Below are 18,554 nucleotides of genomic sequence, written 5' to 3' on the forward strand. Positions count from 1 at the left end.
TTCTCTTTTGTTGGAGATGGTCATTGCCTGACACTTGTGTGGCGTAATGATGGGACATCCACATGGCACTTCTGGCTGAAGATTGTAGCAAATCCTTCAGCCTTATCTTTTTCACTGATGCGCTGGGCTTCTCCATCTTTGAGGATGGGGATGTTTGTGGAGCCTCCTCACCCAGTGAGTTGTTTAATTGTCCACCACCATTCACGACTGGATGTGGCAGGACTGCAGAGCTTAGATCTGATCCATTGGTTGTGGGATCGCTTAGCTCTGTCTATCACTTGCTGCCTATGTAGTCCTGTGTTATAGCTTCACCAGGTTGACACCTCATTTTTAGGTATCCCTGGTGATGCTCCTGGCATGCCCTCCTGCACTCTTCATTGAACCAGAGTTGATCCCCTGGCTTGATGGTAATGGTAAAGTGGGGGATATGCCGGGCCATGAGGTTACAGATTGTGTTCGAGTACAATTCTGCTGCTGCTGATGGCCCACAGCGTCTCATGGATGCCCAGTCTTGAGTTGCTAGATCTGTTCGAAATCTATCCAATTTAGCACGGTGGTAGTGCCACACAACACTAAAACATATAAGATCCTGAGGGGTCTTGTTAGGGCGGATGTGGAGAGGATGTTTCCTCTTGTGGAAACATCTAGAACTAGGGGTCACTGTTCAAAAAAGGGGGTCGCCCATTTAAAACAGATAAGGCAAAAATTTTTTCACTCAGAGGGTCATGAGTCTTTGGAACTTTCATCCTCAAAAGGTGGTGGAAGCAGAGTCTTTGAATATTTTTAAGGCAGAGATGGATAGATTCTCGATAAGCAAGGGGGCGATAGGTTATTGGGAGTAGGTGGGATGCAGATTTCCGGTTACTATTAGATCAGCCATGATCTTATTAAATGGTGGAGCAGGCCCGAGGGGCTAAATGGCCTACTCCTGCTCCTTGTTCAGATGTTCGTATGTTCCACTACAGATTGTGACAATTATTAAAAGTAGATTTAGAAATAATCGTTGTTTCAAGACCTAATAAGTGAACATAGTAATAGGAGGAGGCCATTCAGCCCCTTGAGCCTCTTCTGCCATTCAATTAGACAATGGCTGATCTGTACCAACTCCATCTACCGCTCTTGATTCTATATCTCTTAATAGCAAAAATCTATTTCAATCTTGAAAATTTCATTTGATTAGTAGCCTTTTGGGGAAAGAGAGTTCCAGATTCTTGCTATCCTTTGTATGAGAAAGTATTTGTTATCTGGTTTCATTCCTAGACAACCTGGCTGTAATTTTAAGACTATTCCCTCTTGCTCTGGATTCCCCAATCAGGGGAAATAGTTTCTCTATAATTACCTCTGAAAGTGGATGGTGCTCCTGTTAGTTAGTCGACATGTCTGTAAATATAGCTCAAAAACTAATGGACAGATTTTGACAAAACTTGGTACACAGCGTATGGCCCAAGGAAGAAATGATTAGTTTTTGGTGAAAATTCAGGTCTGGATCCTGGAATTTTTTTGAAGGATACGTTAACATTAGTTGGTAGATATGTTTCACTTTTTTTTTAAAAGAATAATGTGGGTTGTTTTACTTAGAATTGCATTGGTTGTTTTAGAATGTTGCGGATTGTCTCAGCTGCTGTGGTGGAATTTGTCACAGCTGTAAAAAAAAAAGTGAGCAGAGTTTTCAGAGCAGGTTGTTGGATGCGGATTGGCTTGAAGCTTCCTAGGTGAGGTGGAAGTTCTTAATAAAAAGATTTCTTTTTTTCAGCTTTTGTAGTTACACAGCATCAACCAGGCAGGGAAAAACCTTGAGGTTAAGAGCTGCATAATTGTCATGACACTGAATTAGCACAGCTTCACGGTGGTATACCCGCTACTGAATGCCCTCTTCGCTTGTTACCCTATTGATTTTGCTCAATATGGAACATATTGTAATATCTGTACAAGATCATGATGACATACTCAGAATCTGTTTTTATCCCTCTGAGATTGTTAACCCAATGGAATATGGAGTCAATCCTGGGTTGTTACAATCTGATATGATAAATGTTCATTCTGAGTTTACAGTTACAAGGGTAACATGACGATAAGGCAGGATATCTTATCTCTGTAGGTCAATACAATTTGAGTTGTTTTCCTTTTAGACAACAACCCAAAACTACCAAGAGATTTCACCCATTTGTGTGAAGTATTGTTGCAGTTGTTGGTGCCAATTTCAAGCACATGCACAAAAATTATAATGGTAATTGTTTGAGTAGAGTTATTCACTTGCATATTTCAGCAGGACAAGGAGGAGCAGGAAAGAAATTGAATAGGATAAAAAGTAGATAAACGGGAAGTGCTGAAGTCTGGCAATGTCAAAGTAGAACAGTCACCTGGACTGAACGAGTTGCCTCCTGGGTTGCTGAGGGAAGCACAGGTAGGAATTGCACGGACTGGCCACAATCGTTCAATTCCGTTTAGATATGGGAGCGGTGCCAGAGGCCTGGGGGTGTTGCAAACGTTATACCCCCTGTTCCAAAAAGGGGGAGAGGGTTTAACCCAGCAAACTAAGGTCAGTCAGCGCATCGTCGGTGGTGAGGAAACTTTTAGCGATGACAATCCGGGCCAAAGTTAACTGGCACGTGGAAACAAATATCGGTTAAAAAATGAAAGCGGATTTGTTAAAGGCAAATTGCATTAGACTGACTTGATCGAGTCGTTTGAGGTAACGGAAAAGTTGATGAAGCTGGTTTATTCTGTGTATATGAACTTTCAAAAGAACTTGTTGGGCAAAGTTGAAACCCATGGGACTAAAGGGACAGTGGCTGCGTGGATACAAAATTAGCCAAGGGACAGAAAGCAGAGGGTAGGAGTGAACAGGAAAGTACATAGTTGTGTTTCCCAGGGAACAAAACCAGGACCAGTGCTTTTTTTTGGATATATTAATACCTGGACTTGGGTACACAGGGCATAATTTCAAACTTTGTAGGTGGCATGAAACTGGGAAATATAGTAAATAGTGAGGAGGATCAACTTCAGGAGGACGTAGGCTGGTGAAATGGACTGATACGTGGCAGGTGAAATCAACACACACAAGTGTCATTCATTGTGATTGGAAGAATTGTGGGGGTGGGGAGAGGTGGGGGACAATATTAACTAAGTGTTATTTGTAGGAAGGGTTGCAGGAACAGAGAGACCTGGGAGTGAACATACAGAAATCTTTGAAGGAGGCAGGACAAATTGAGAATGCTGCCAAAAAAGCCTATGGGGTCCTGGGCTTTATAAATAGAGGCATAGAGTACAAAAGAAAGGGAGTTATACTAAATGTTTCTATCACCAGTTAGGTCCCAACTGGAGTATTGTGTCCAATTTTAGGGACAACACTTTAGGGAGGATGTCAAGGCCTTGGAGAAGGTGCGGAGAAGATTTGCTAGATTGGTTACAGGGATGAGGGTCTACAATGTGGAGTGTTTGAGCAGCTGGGGTTGTTTTCCTTGGAACAGGGAGGTTTGAGGGGAGGTTTAATAGAGGCGTTCAAAATCATTAATGGGTTTGGGAGGGTAAATAAGGAGAAACTTTCCAGTGGTAGGAGGGTCAGTAACCAGAGGAGACACGGTTTACGGTAACTGGTAAAAGAACCAGAGGTGCTATGAGAGAAGGAAAAAATGCAATGAGTTGTTGTGATCTGGAGTTCACGGCCAGGAAGGGTGGGAGGAGCAAATTTAAAAGAGAATTGGACAAATGCTGGAAGCGGAGGCTTTGCAGGGCTATGGGGAAAGCGCAGGGGGAAATGGGATTAATTGGATAGCTCATTCAAAGAGCAGGCACAGTGGGTGGAATGGTCTCCCCATGTTCTATATCATTATCCGTTAAATGATTGTACACTGAATACTGTGAACTGAGCAAAACACATTTACTTGTCGTGATGCTTCCACCAAGTGCTGCTGTGTTATTGTGCCCTCTGTTTCTGCTTTCACTGTACCTTTGGTTTTGACGAAAGGCGATTAACCTGAAACAATAACTGTTTCTCCCTCCACAGATGCTGCCAGACCTGCTGAGTATTTCCAGCATTTTGTGCATTTGGGAACAATGCGTTGAAGGTTGCCGTTCTGATGCACAGCAGCACCACCAGCAGACACCCAGCGGTACTGCAGGTAGGAACAGCACCACCAGCAGATGTTTGCTGAAAATGCTGCTGAATGTAACACTCATTTGATCACATCCATCTTTGGAGCAGGGATTATTCTCATTGGAGCAGAGAGGTTAAATAAGAGATTTAATAACGGTGATCAGAACCATAAATGAGTTCTTCTGGCAACAACAATTTACATTTAGAGAGCAGCTTTAATATGGTAAAATATCCCACGGTGATTCACAGGAGCGTTATCAGGTAACATTTGACCCTTAGCCACATAAGGACATGTTAGGTCAGGTAAAAGAGGTAGGCTTTAAGAAGCGTCTTAAGGGTGGGAACAGGGAACAGGTCCGGAGAGAGAATTCTGGAGCTTGGGACCCTGGAGGTTGAAGGCACGAAGGCTGCCACTGATCTAGCCGATTAAAACTGGGGATGCTCGCTAGGCGAGAATTGGAGGGGAGCAGAGGTTTTGGAGGGTTGTGGGGTTGGAGGAGGCTACAGGGGATGGGGAATGGTGAGACTGTGGAGGGATTTGAAAACCAGGATGAACGTTATTTCAGCTGAGGCGTCGTTTAACCAGGTATCAGCATAGATCAACAAACACAGGGGTGATGAGAAAACAGGGCCCGGTGCAAGATTTACTCCATCAAAATGCCTCATTTTTATTTATCAAGCATATCAGGCACTTGGGGTCACCTCCCCTCACATTCAGAATGATACAGCACAGAAGGCCATTCAGCCCATCATACCTGTGCCAGCAATTTTGCTCATTAAAAGCCTCATCTTGTTACAATCATGAGGTTTGTAAGATTATTACATTTTGGGACTGCAGCTTTAAATTTGGGGTAAACAAAGGGGGTCATGTGACCTGCTCTGCAGCCTGCCTTACAGTAAGTCTGGGTGGTTTGATTGTTAGAGATCAAAGGAAGGCTTAGATTGTTTACTGGGAAAGTACAAGTTATTTACGCTTGGAGACAAAGGCAACAGTCTCTGAGTTTACAATGAATAGACTGAGTCTCCCAAAGCCCCAGAAAGGTGTTGTAGGCAGTGGCTTGTAAACAGTTGTGCTATAAACTGTCCATTTACTTCTAAGGTGAAAGAATGTTGGGGTCAAGAATAGCTAATCAGCATTTCTACATGGGTGCAAGGTTATTGTGTTTCACGTTGCCATGGGGAAGAGGGCAGAGGAAGCCATTTATGAGTGAGGTTACTGGCTTCCCTACAATTCAACGAAAATCACAGACAGACAGCAGTTCCATGTGGTCAGCAGAGAGAAGAGGCTGCTTGGCTTTGTGAGCTATCACAATGGGACGTGGGAGGGAGAAGGTCCGAAGGTCTCTAGTTGAAGATCCACATCCTGCAGCCTTCTAAGGATTCCAGGAGATTTACTCTGGGATGGCTAGGGGGAAGAAGAATCATCAGAACGGGCTTTACTGTAGGTGGTGGATTTAAGAAACTCTCCAAAAACCATGGAGAATACCTGGAGACGGTCCATGTGAAGTTACTACTCGTTGAAACGGAGATATGGGAACCCACCGGAAGTTGCGAGTAACCCAGGACTGTAATTCTGTTTGTGAGTGTGATAAGTCTAAAAGGGGAACGTTCCTCTCCTACTTCAAAGTAAATGTTGCCTACAAAAAGAAAATAGTGTAAGTCAATAGTAGTTTTAGTCATTTGTTACAGTAAAAGTTTTAAAGTCTGTACCCGTGACACAGGGGAGCAAAGTCTGAGATGAAACTCTTGAACTTGAAAAAGGTTCCCCCAACTTTTCAAACGGCTTCCAACTTGGATGATTTCCGAGCAGGTTAAATTATTTTCTAGGATTTTCCACCGTTAATTATTCACAAGTTCTTTTGACATTTCTCTACCTACAATTCCATAATTCTCTGTTACCTCAGCTATATTAAACCCCGGTTGGAGTATTGGGTTCAAATCTGGGCCCACCTCAGGAAGGATGAATTAGCCTTGGAGGGAGTGCAGTGCAGATTCAGCAGAATGATACTAGTGTACAATAACATGCTAAACTTATATAGAGCACTGGTTTGGCCTCAACTGGAGTACTGCGTGCAGTTCTGGGCACCACACTTTGGGAAGGATGTTAAGGCATTCGAGAGAGAGTTCAGAAAAGATTCACAAGAATGGTTCCAGGGATGAGGAACTTCAGTTACATAGATAGAGAGGAGAAGTTTGGACTGTTTTCCTTGGAGAAGGTTGAGAGAAGAGTTGTTCAAAATTATGAGAAGTCTGGACAGGGTAGGTAGGGAGTAACTGTTCCCATTGGTAGAAGGATCGAGAACTAGAGGGCACAGATTTAAGGTAATTAAGATGCAATGGAGACATAAGGAAAATCCTTTTCATGCAGCAATTATGATGTACACTTCAATTTCAGAAAGTGATTTCATCTTCAAGGATTAAGGACATTCTGGAAGAATTTGTGTTTTAAAAGACATTGTCCATTAAAGGGTTAATGCAGGAATCTGATTGCTATTCCTGGAAAAAGCATCCTTTTACAAGAAAGGGTCATGAAACAGCTGAGAAAAAACTGTAAACTTCTTGACCCGGGTGAACTGTGTACAAAAGGGGTCACATGGGTTTCATGGCTCTTAAAAAAAAAAACGATGCCTGGAAGGCTGTGTTTAAAAAAAGTGGGTTTTGGTTTTGCTTTGAGAAAAGGAAGACCAACTGCTTGAGAAAAAAGACAGCAGCCTTTTGCCGTCTAGAGCCAGGCCACAGCCAGAAGTGAATATAAGCTGCTCCTGAGATGCCCTACATGCTGGAATAGAGCACCCTCGAGTATTCCATGAGTCCACCTGAAAAGCAGTGCCAGCGTCATTGACTATTTCATGAATCAGTGCTGGAAGACCAACTGTATAACCCAGACGCCATTTGAAGAACTCCACTGTCTAACCTTTGCCTTTGAACCATTGACTTGTAACCTTTGGCCGAATCCCTCCATTTCTATTTTATTTTGTTGTTTTGTGTGTGTGTGTGTGTGTTTTTGTGTGTGTGAGAGAGACACACTTGGGGTATCTCGAAAGAGTAATTAGTATAATTTCATTTTCCATACTCTATGTTGATGAGTTTTGCCTTTCTATTTGACAAGATTTTATAATAAACTAATAAATTTGAAAGAAGCCTGGTTATAGTCTCTTTTGTTCTGGGTACCAGTAGTGAAGATAAACAATTGGCCAAGTTGGTGAGTAAATTGAACTTTTTGACTAATGGTACAACCTATGGAGTAGTGGGGCTAGACCAACTATGCACTCCTCTCTTCCTGGTCGTTACACAGGTGGTTAAGATCTGGAATGCAGTCCCCAAGAGTGTGGTGGAGGCAGGTTCAATCGAGCCATTCAAAAAGGAATTGGAATATGATCTGAAAAGGAAGAATGCGCAGGGGTTACGGGGAGGAGGCAGAGGAGTGGCACTAGGTGAATTTCTCAGCACAGACACAATGAGCTGAATGGCCTCCATCTGTATTGTAACTATTCTGTGAACGAGGACCAGTTGCGTAGACTAAGCCTGTACTCCTTTGAGCTCAGAAGATTGGTGGGTGGTCTGATCGAGGTGCTAAGCTGATTAAAGGAGTTGATGGAGAGAAACTATATCCTCTGTTGGGGGTTGAGTCTGGAACAAGGGGGCAGAGCCTCAAAGTGACAGCCAGGTCGTTCCGGGGTGACGTCAGAAAGCACTTCCTCACACAAAGGGGAGTGGAAATCTGGAACACACTCCCTCACAATGGTTACAACGGGCTGGATTTTCCATCCCCGCACACCACAAGTCAATGGACTTTGGGCTGGGCCATCGAACCTCCAGCCACAACTGGGCTGGAAATTCCTGGCAAATGTGTCAATTGAAATTCAACATTACGGATTAAAGGGGTTACGAATGGCAGACAAATGGAATTAGGATTGCAGATCAGCCATGATCTAACGGAATGGTGGAATGACCTCGAGGGGCTGAACGGCCTCCTGTTCCTGTCCTTTATGCATAAATATTCACAAATGAATACTTTGGAGATAGTACGTGAAGCTTTAAAAGCTGTAGTAAGTTAGATTGATTGTATCAAATTTGTGTATACAAAGTCAGTTTGTGAATGGCACAATGTTATTCAAGAGTCAACTAACTTTTTTTTAATGTTACCTTAACCATTTAATAATGTTTCAGTGACTTATTTTGATTGGTAGTATTTGAGGTATAAAATAATTTTTAAAAGCATTTACATTTCAACCAAAGTACTGCACACAAGAACTTGCCGTTAATACAGATGGGAAAATGAATACATTTTCTTGTTCCAAGCTGCACTTAGAGTCCTCATGCCCTTTGCTTCAATTCCTGTTCCAGTTTAGTTAGTCTTTTCTCAAGGATTTTAAAGTTCACCTTGTGCATCATCAGAAATTGTCCATTCAGGTGAAAGACCGGAATGTCATACTTGTACCTCTCGAACCAGACAGAATTTTCTGGAACTGTGATGTCTACTTCCTGCAGGACGAACTAAGAATTAAAAGATAATCACAGTCATTATGGTTGTATTTCTATGTTTGCTTCATACAAATTTACCGATCTCACACAGGACTGGTAAACTAAATGTAGGTTTGTTTTATTTGAAGATGTAGTACAGGATTGCTCATCAGACAGATTTACTATAAAGATTCAACACCTATTGTTAACAGGAAAGTGCAGCTGCAATTCCTTCACACCCCATGCTGCTAGTTAAATTGAAAACACCCTCAAAATCTGCTGGCCACATGGTTTACACTCTGGCTACTTGCTCATGAGCTTATTCTTTCTTGAAGCGATATCACAACAATTATCTGAAATGGAATTTAAGGGGAAGCTAGATAAACACACGAGGGGGAAGGGATTAGAAAGGTATGCTGATTGGCTGAGGTCGTTTGTGTGCAGCATAAACATTGGCACAGACCAGATGAACCAAATGGCCTGTTGCTGTGCTGTAAAATTCTTTATGTAATCAAGGGTAAAGTTAAGACGGCAGGTTGCATAGATAAGGCTTGCATTTATTTCCTTGAATATAGAAGATTAAGGATTGACCAAATTAAGGTGTTTTAAGATGGATTAATGGATTTGATAGGGTAGATAGAGAGAAGTTGGGAAGAATGTTAGTGTTATTGTTCAAAATTATCTGCCTCCCTTTTATATCTGATGTACCAGAAAAAAGGCTGATTGCTCTCTTTATTTTTAAGGCTTTGTACCTATGGACCAGTTGGGTTGATGCTAAAACTGCCGGTACTGGTTGCATGTCCTGTTGGGGAAAAAGTACAACTCAAATTATAAAAAGAAGCAAATCCCAGAGATGTTTGGCCAGTAGCTGAGACAGAGCGATCTAGTCATATCTCAGATGGGATCTTTCACCAGAACCAGAACTGTATTTTTTGGGCAAGTGACAATCATGGCATACTGCTGCATGCTCTTGACAAAGCTGTGTGAAAAGGGTTACTACTTAAACTCCAAAACAATGGGGAATCAGGAAAGGATAAGATATGGCTGAACAGTGGAAAGTAGCAGGTATTGAAGTGCAGTGTTAGTGGGGATATGCAGGTTCAGGAGAGCAGGGCCAAGAGGGGAACGCTCATTATTTCAAATAATCTATAATTTAAGACAGCATCACAAAAGGAAACTGGATCTATACTTGAAAGGGACAACATTTGCAGGGTTATGGGGAAAGAGAAAGGTGGAATGGGACCAACTTAGATGGTTCTTTTAAAGAGCTGGCACAAGCACGATGGGCCGAATGGCTTCCTCTGTAATAACAACGCCAATAACTTATATTTATATAGCAACTTTAACGCAGTAAAATGTCCCATAATGCTTCACAGGAACATTTCAAAACCAAATATGACGCCAAGCCACATATTAGGTCAGATGACCCAAAGCTCGGTCAAAGAGGTATTTAAGGAGCAATCAGACCAAGGATCCAGAAATTCAATGTGAGCTGAAAACAATCTGTAGAGATAGCAAAACAGGTGGCTGAATCTGAGGTGGCAGCCTTTGAAAAATCAGTTGAATCAAATAGGGAATGGGGAAACACAATGGTAGATTTAATTTAATATAGACAAGTGTTAAGTCCTACACAAGGAAGGAGATTCACAAAAGGGTGTCAACATGTTTAACTATGAAGCAGAGAGAGATCTAACATCCAGCAAAGCAAATAAAGCAGTTTACTATATAACTAAAACAGCACAATACAAGTTAGAAGTACTGTAGTCATGATCAAACATAAGAAATAGGAACAGGAGTAGACCATTCAGCCCCTCGAACCTGCTCCGCCATTCAATAAGATCATGGCTGATCTTCTTGTGTTTTGATTTCCACATTCCCATCTATCCCCGATAACCTTCGATTCCCTTGCCTAACAAAAATCTATCCACCTCTGCCTTAAAAATATTCAATGACCCCACCCCCACCACCTTCTGAGGCAGAGAATTCCAAAGTCGCACAACCCTCAGAGAAAAAAATTCTCCTCATCTCTGTCCTAAAAGAGCGATTCCAAATTTTAAAACAGTTCCCCTTAGTTCTGGACTCACCCACAAGAGGAAACATCCTTTCCACGTCCACCTTGTCAAGACCATTCAGGATCTTGTATACTTCAATCAAATCGCCCCTCACTCTTCTAAACTCCAGTGGAAACAAGCCCAGTCTGTCCAACCTTTCCTCATAAGACAACCCACTCATTCCAGTTATCAATCTAGTCAACCTCCTCTGAACAACCTCCAATGCATTTACACCCTTCCTTAAATAAGGAGACCAAAACTGCACACAGTATTCGAGGTGCAGTCTCACCAATGCCCTGTGTAACTGAAGCATAACATCCTTACTTTTATGTTCAATCCCTCTCGTAATAAAGGATAGCATTCCACTTGCCTTCTTAATTACTTGCTGTAACTGCATACTAACCTTTTGTGACTCATGTACTAGAACACCTAGATCCTTCTGCACCTCAGAATAATGCAGCTGTTCTCCATTTAAGTAATACTCTGCTTTTTTGTTCTTCCTGCCAAAATGAACAATTTCACATTTTCCCACAAACTCCATTTGCCAGATCTTTGCCCACTCACTCAACTTATCTATATCCAATTGCAACCTCCTCATGTCCTCTTTACAACATACTTTCCCACCTATCTTAGTGTCTTCTGCAAATGTAGCTACCATCTCTTCACTCCCCTCATCGAAGTCATTGATGTAAATCGTAAAAAGTTGAGGCCCAGTACAGATCCCTGTGGGACTCCACTTGTCACATCCTGCCAATCGGAAAAAGACCCATTTATGCATACTCTGCTTTCTGCCAGCCAGCCAATCTTCTATCCATGCTAATATGTTACCCATTACACCATGCACTTTTATTTTCCGTAATAATCTTTGATGAGGCACCTTATCAAATGCCATCTGTAAATCCAAGTACAGTACATCTACAGGCTCCCCTTTATCCACTGTGTATGTTACTCCTTCAAAAAAACTCCAATAAATTGGTTAAACATGATTTTCCTTTCAAAAAACCATGCTGACTCTTCCCAATTGCCTTGTGCTCTTCTAGGATTCTGATCAGACTGCACTTTTAACACAATACTCTCCTGGTCACCCTCCAACCTTGCATCCCTTGTAAACTTAAGCTCATTTGAAACTCTGCTGCTCGTATCCTAACTCACACAAAGTCCCGTTCACCCACATGCTCATTGACCTACACTGGCTCTTGGTCTCTCACTCGATTCTAAAATTCTCATCCTTGTTCTCAAATCCCTCGAGGGTCTTGCTCCCTATCTCTGTAACCACCAGCCTTAAGGAAATCTCTGCACTCCTCTAATCCTGGCCTCTTGAGCATCCCCGATTTTAACTGCTCTACCATTGGTGGCCAGGGCTTCAGCTGCCTGGGCCCTGAGCTCTGGAATTCTCTCCATAGTTCTGGTCACCAAAACTTCAAGGGAGAAAATCAAACACTTGAGGGTTATGCAGTAAAACTATGAGACTATTCATGGCAATTCAAACCAAAGGCCATGATTTCTCTTTAATATCCATTCACAGGTTGTGGGTCTTGCTGGCTAGGCTAGAATCTATTGTCCATCTCTAATGGTGGGGAGCTGCTGCTTTGAACTGCTGCAGTCCCTGTGGTGAAGGAATACCATCTTTCCTAACGGTTTAATATACCCAAGTGGTTTGCTTGACTAGACTGGATATGGACAGCATATTTTCTTCCCTAAAGGACATGGGTGAATCAGATGGGTCTCATGGTCACTTTCACTGAGACTAGCCTTTAACTGCAGATTTATCTAACTGAATTTTAATTCCCCTGCTGCTGTGTTGGGATTTGAACTCATGCCTCTAGACCATTAGTCCAGGCCTCTGGACTACTAGTAATATCACCACTACATTACCATACTCATAATGAAAATTTCCAATGTTTGAAAAGTGAAAATACCCAGTGGATTAATGAAAATGGGATTTTTTTATTGTATTTCAGAGATGTTGTCTCACTATTGAAATCCAGTGGAAGACACTAAATCCACTTTAGAAAAAATTGTATCATTTTATGTACAAGTGAGTTATTAATCTTGAGTAAAAGAATATTAACTGTTTACTGTTAGATGAGATTCCACAAACTGGTAGCAGGTGTGCTAATAGCTACACTAACAACCAATTTAAGATAATCAGTTGAGCTTGTAATGTGGCTCATTTACACTTGCTAGAAGCAATATACACAGGCAGGGACCCATTCTCTGCAAACAAAAGGAATATGTTCAAGCCTTGTGCCTTTTTTGATTACCAGGGAGCTTGAGGAACCTATACTACCCCATTGCTTTCTCTATGGCAATGCCTTGGCTAATCAGAGTCGACTTGCCAACCAATCAGAACCCTTTTATCCTGTAGTATAAACTGTTGTGATTATTTGAAATTTGGCATTCTGGTGTTTGTCCTGAGGAGTGCAAGATGAAAAGATTCAGCAACATCTCTTTTCAGCAATTCAAGTTCTGTACCAAGCGACTGATCAACAACTATCTAAAACACTGAAGATGATGAATACTTAATCATTTACTTTGCTTAAAGGACCTGGGTTAATTTTGAAAGGTGGTTATTGTATCTAATTTCATACCCTGTGTCTGTATGGCTCCAATGCCTCCTTGGCTTCGTCGCAAAGTGTGCAAGCATCCTAAGGATATAAAAATTCAACCTGCGTGTTAGTGAATAACTATCCAATAAAATACAATAAAATATTCCAGTGACTTAAACTTTTGCTTAACTATATTATCCACGAGTTTGTACCAAACAGACCGTGCACGATTGAAATACTAACAACGATAATTTGCACTTTTCACTAAACATCTCAAAATGATTCACAAGTGACGACTTTCCAAATGATTCACGAATGAGGATTGTCATCACACACTGCTGATTAGTGAGGGCAAAAAGTAAAGGGCGGAATTCAGTTGAACCCTTGTTAATTTTGCTTAAACGATATGACGGCTAAGAGAAATTTTTCTTTTTTTAAAAAATTACAACCAATTCCACATGAATGTTGGTTCAATTTGGGCTGCTGTCACCTACGTTAGTGAAATAAAGTACAGTTCTCCCCTCTTCGTCATGTATTCAGCTGGACTTAAAGGGGAAGCTGTTTGTACTTAGCCAGGACAAAGTAACATCAATGCCTTCGCGTTGCCCCAGAGCAGATTATAAACTTTTCAAGGTGGATATGCCAACTGGTCAGATTAGGAGAATATGATTCAAAAGGGTGTGCAATATTCTTTGTTTAAAACTAGAAAACCAATTTTGTTGATGCACCAATTCTTCAAATCTCCAGTGGAAGATTGAAGCTCTGCCTTCAATCCATTGTCCACCCAAATTATGAGGAAGTGGGACTGATTGGATAGTTCTTTCAAGGAGCTGGCACAGGCACGATGGACCAAATGGCCTTTCTTGCTGTACGATTCTAGGAAGTATAGTCAGTTTGTACTGTACCTTGGTAAATAGCGTTAAAACTGGCAGATCCTTCCTGAGTGTAGACGTTCTTCTTAATAAAAATTCCAAAACAGATTGTGACGATTGCCCAAATCTTATACAGTGAAGTAAATACATTGCTCCAGTGTGCCACTGAAAGTAATTAAAATGTCATTAGACGGTGCATTGATTTACTTATCAATAACATAGGACATTTCACCAAATCAAACTTCCAACTTTCTCCTCCAAGTGGACATGTTGCTATAACATAATAATTCTCTCAGGTTGTGCAGGGAATTGGTTCTGCAAGATCTTTAAAAATCAAAATGGCTCCTGGAGTGAGACATCTTGCAGTGTGACCCATTAGTTAGACTTTATCCCGCCGCCTTCAACTTTGGAATGCTTTGACGCTGTAACTCACTAAGGATGAGAGTGGTGAGGGCAACAGGGCATCTGGGACCTCAGTCAACATTGGGACCCACAGTCTACCTCCTTAACCAATGAGATTGAAGGATTGAAAGAGAAACAGAGGAATTATGGAGAAAAAATTCTGGTGAATTAGAGTCAAATCGGGGACAGAAAGAGAAATAAAGAGAGGGAAAGAGAAATAAAGAGAGGGAAAGAAAGATTGGATTGAGAGAGATGAAAAAAAAGACAAAGGAAAAGCAATTTGACATTTTAAAATCTATCTGTAGGAATGAGATTCCACAATTAAATTGTTCCCTTTCTAGACCATAAAGATAGATTGACATTGCATTAACAATTATCACATCATTAAAACAGTGCTTACGTTGTTAATTACCAGCTGTCACTTTGTGGCAAGTTTAATAGGCAATTAATGTGCAAATTCAGTAAATTCTTGAAAATAACGAGGAAGACGAGAGTGAGTTGCTGTTTGTATGAAGCAGGAGGAGTGGAGTAAATCAACCATCAAGTTCTAGAGATTCACAACTCAGTGTATCTTTTCATCCCCTGAAAACGCCAGGCAATTTGTGTACTAATAGCAGCCTGTATCATTAACACACCACTACTGTTCCAGCCCAATGACTATAACAAAGACTCTTTAGAGGTGAAAGTCCTTGTACATAACTTTTGTTACGATCGCCACAGAAACCAACTAACTTTAGAAATTTGAACTTCCAGTTAATATCTGAAGAGATGACATGACAAGATTTCACAATTTAAGACTTTACTGTAACAAAAGACAAAAAGAACTGACTAAACACTATTGATATAGGCAACTTACACTTACTACACTCAGGAAGAATCTGCCAGTTTTAACACTCGTTATCAAGGTACAGTATAAGCTGATTCCAAAACAGATCATTGCCCTTTTTCTTTTAGCGCAACTGAAAACACACTTCACAGATGTATTTTACACTGTCCTTTAAGTAGACAATCAATTCTCCCGGAATCAGTCTAAGGTGATTCTTAGCTCTCAAGAGTTTACTTCTGTTCTTTTCCTTTCTCAGCCTGGGAACGTTTAACATCAGAACTGTCTTTCACAGTGAGCTTTTTTTCTCCAGAGGTTCTTCCTCTAGTGCAGGCAGGCTAGGCATATCCTGCAGGCTCGTTTGAGCTCCTCATGAATTCAGTCTTTTCAACCCGAGCGCAAGCTCCATCCACATTCGTGTGTGGTGAAACACAACATCTTGCTGCCTATAGTTGCTCTCCCTCTCCTGGATCCTGGCAGGCTAACCTTAGCTGTGAGCTTTCAGGAATATCTTCCACCCCTCCCCCACCAAAGCTCATTTAATGAATCACATGGGCCTTATATCCAGGTGGAAGTGCTGATTAACTATCCTTTAAAGTAAATGGACAGTTTGGAGCACAACTGTTTACAACCTGATATTCTCAACACGTTCCTGTGACTTTGGAGACTCACTGTCTAACCACCGTTAGCACACAGGCTGCTACTGTTGTCTCCAAGCCTAGACGCCTTGCACCTTCTTCCCAATAAAACAATATGGGCCCTCTTTAACCTCTAATCAAAGTACTCAAACTTGCTGTCAGACTTCAGAACAGGTCACTTGACCCTTTCATTTTTTTTTACCTTAAAGTCACAGTCCCAAAACATAACAATCTTATAAAGCTCATAATTATAACAATCTAACAAAGAAAATCTACACTGGTCCAAGACAGGAAATCTGTTTTGCACTCTCACTTATTTTTTTGCTAAAATTAACGCCTGGAGGATTTTGACCTCAAAGTGAACAAGTGTACAAAATATTTTGCAATATTTAAGGCGTCAGTCTTGGTTCAGTGGGTAGCACATTTGCTGAATCAGAGGCCAGCAGTTAAGTCCCACTTCGAAGACAGTAGACTGATACTCTCCAGTATTGTACAGAGGGTGTCGTACTGTCGGAAGTACTGCCTTGCAGATCGGATGTTAATAGGAGACCCATCCCCCCACCCCCCCCGCCCTCCCCTCACCCTCCCCGCCCCCCCCCACCCTCCTGCCACCCCCCCACCCTCCTGCCCCCCCCCCACCCCCACCTCCTGCCCCCCCCCACCCCCCACCCTCCTGCCCCCCCCCCACCCCCACCCTCCTGCCCCCCCCCACCCTCCTGCCCCCCCCACCCTCCTGCACCCCCCCCACCCCCCCCACCCCCCTGCACCCCCCCCACCCCCCACCCCCCTGCACCCCCCCCACCCCCCACCCCCCTGCACCCCCCCCCACCCCCCTGCACCCCCCCCACCCCCCACCCTCCTGCCCCCCCCCTGCCCGCCCCCCCCGCCCCCCTGCCCGCCCCCCCCGCCCCCCTGCGCCCCCCCCGCCCCCCTGCGCCCCCCCCGCCCCCCCCACCCCCCTGCCCCCCCCACCCCCCGCCCTCCTGCCCCCCCCCAACCCCCCACCCCCCCCCCACCCCTCCTGCCCCCCCCACCCCCAGCCCCCCCCACCCCCCAGCCCCCCCCCCACCCTCCTGCCCCCCCCACCCCCACCCTCCGCCCCCCCCCACCCTCCTGCCCCCCCACCCTCCTGCCCCCCCCCCGCCCCCCCCACCCCCCTGCCCCCCCCACCCTCCTGCCCCCCCCACCCCCCTGCCCCCCCCACCCCCCTGCCCCCCCGCCCCCCCCTGCCCCCCTCGCCCCCCCCCGCCCTCCTGCCCCCCCCCGCCCTCCTGCCCCCCCCACCCTCCTGCCCCCCCCACCCTCCTGCCCCCCCCCCCACCCTCCTGCCCCCCCCACCCCCCACCCTCCTGCCCCCCCCCCCACCCTCCTGCCCCCCCCCCCACCCTCCTGCCCCCCCCCCCCACCCTCCTGCCCCCCCCCCCCACCCTCCTGCCCCCCCCCCCCACCCTCCTGCCCCCCCCCCACCCTCCTGCCCCCCCCCCCCACCCTCCTGCCCCCCCCCCCCCCCCACCCTCCTGCCCCCCCCCCCCCCCCCACCTTCCTGCCCCCCCCCCCCCCCCCCCCAAACCTGCCCTCTCAGGTGGCATGAAAAAAATCCCATGGCAGTATTTTGAAGTACAGGGGAGTTCTCCCTGGTGTTCTGGCCAATATTTATCCGTCAATCCACATGCAGCGGTTCAAGAAGATGGCTCCCAGCCCCTTCTCAAGGGTAATTAAGCACGGGCAACCAATGCTGGCCTTGCCAGTGCCACCCCCATCCCACAAAGAGTAAAGAAATCAGTAAAGCCGATGATCTGGTCATTATCAGATTCTGTTTGTGGGAGCTTGCTGTGTGAACATTGGCTTCTACTATAGTGGCTACACTTCAAAAGTATTCCATTGATTATAAAACTTTTTTGGTGGTCGTGAAAGGTGCTTTATAAATGCAAGTCTTTCTATTTTTTTTCCCCTCAACCAACATCACTGAAACCACAAAGTGGCTTAAATTTAGGGTTGGCGACAGGAGTCCACACATAAATCTGACCATATTAAGAGAAAACTCAGAAGCACGGTGAAGGAAATAATATCAAAATAGGGCAAACAGGAAAATCGAGGCCCCAGGCGATAAATCCCTTGTGCAGGCATGGGCATCGACAGGTGGAGATGGGGGATAGGCCAACAGTGATCTTACCATTCATTCTAAAAAACAAAGCAAAATACTGCGGATGCGGGAAATCTGAAATAGAAACAGGAAGCTGGAAAAGCTGGGTTCAGCCTTTACACCATTTCCTGTTCTTATTACCATTCCAAATATCATCTGTAACAGGACAGTAGCCACCTGCAACTCTGCTGCCATTACACGCAAGAGCTGAAATAAAATGCTAAGTTCCTGGGGAAATGCACCCAAAAAATAAATACAAACAGGGAGCATGGCCACATTTCAGATTTCGGTCGCTCCAGGAAGGTTATTTAAACACCCCTCAGTCACCTGCTGCCGAGCCAGCTGCCACTACAGGTACAGGTAATGCAGCAAGAGCTCACTCCGGGCTCCCTGCTCGCCTGTCAATCAGCAGCAGCCACAGCCGCCTAGGTCCATGGTCATTGTCCATCAGCCAACGACAGGCACAACCACCCACCCCACTGTAAAATCAACCCCTTCTTGCTATGCCGTGGCCAC

At 44.2% G+C, this 18,554-nt stretch overlaps 1 protein-coding gene across 1 annotated transcript; it reads right to left on the reverse strand.

Annotated features, from left to right (window-relative positions):
- Window positions 1-7,237: 7,237 nt before the first annotated feature.
- Window positions 7,238-14,211, reverse strand: cunh5orf63 (chromosome unknown C5orf63 homolog). The gene is made up of 4 exons (XM_078534990.1): window positions 14,066-14,211; window positions 13,203-13,259; window positions 8,356-8,593; window positions 7,238-7,475 (listed from the first exon to the last, which is right to left on the reverse strand). The coding sequence occupies exons 1-3, from the start codon at window positions 14,180-14,182 to the stop codon at window positions 8,414-8,416; spliced, it is 354 nt and encodes a 117-aa protein (XP_078391116.1). The 5' UTR covers window positions 14,183-14,211; the 3' UTR covers window positions 7,238-7,475; window positions 8,356-8,413.
- Between the last annotated feature and the right edge of the window lie 4,343 nt (window positions 14,212-18,554).

Source organism: Cetorhinus maximus, unplaced genomic scaffold (genome assembly GCF_964194155.1).
Source record: "Cetorhinus maximus unplaced genomic scaffold, sCetMax3.hap1.1 HAP1_SCAFFOLD_184, whole genome shotgun sequence".
Taxonomy (NCBI): Eukaryota; Metazoa; Chordata; class Chondrichthyes; order Lamniformes; family Cetorhinidae; genus Cetorhinus; species Cetorhinus maximus.

Bases quoted from the DNA above. Each gene is read 5' to 3' on its own strand.
- cunh5orf63 (XM_078534990.1), bottom strand. From the start codon at position 14,182: ATGTATTTACTTCACTGTATAAGATTTGGGCAATCGTCACAATCTGTT. The intron at 13,260-14,065 runs GTACAGTACAAA...TTATATCCTTAG, and splicing joins TTTTAACGCTATTTACCAAG to GATGCTTGCACACTTTGCGA. The intron at 8,594-13,202 runs GTATGAAATTAG...TTTAATTCTTAG, and splicing joins TGGAGCCATACAGACACAGG to TTCGTCCTGCAGGAAGTAGA.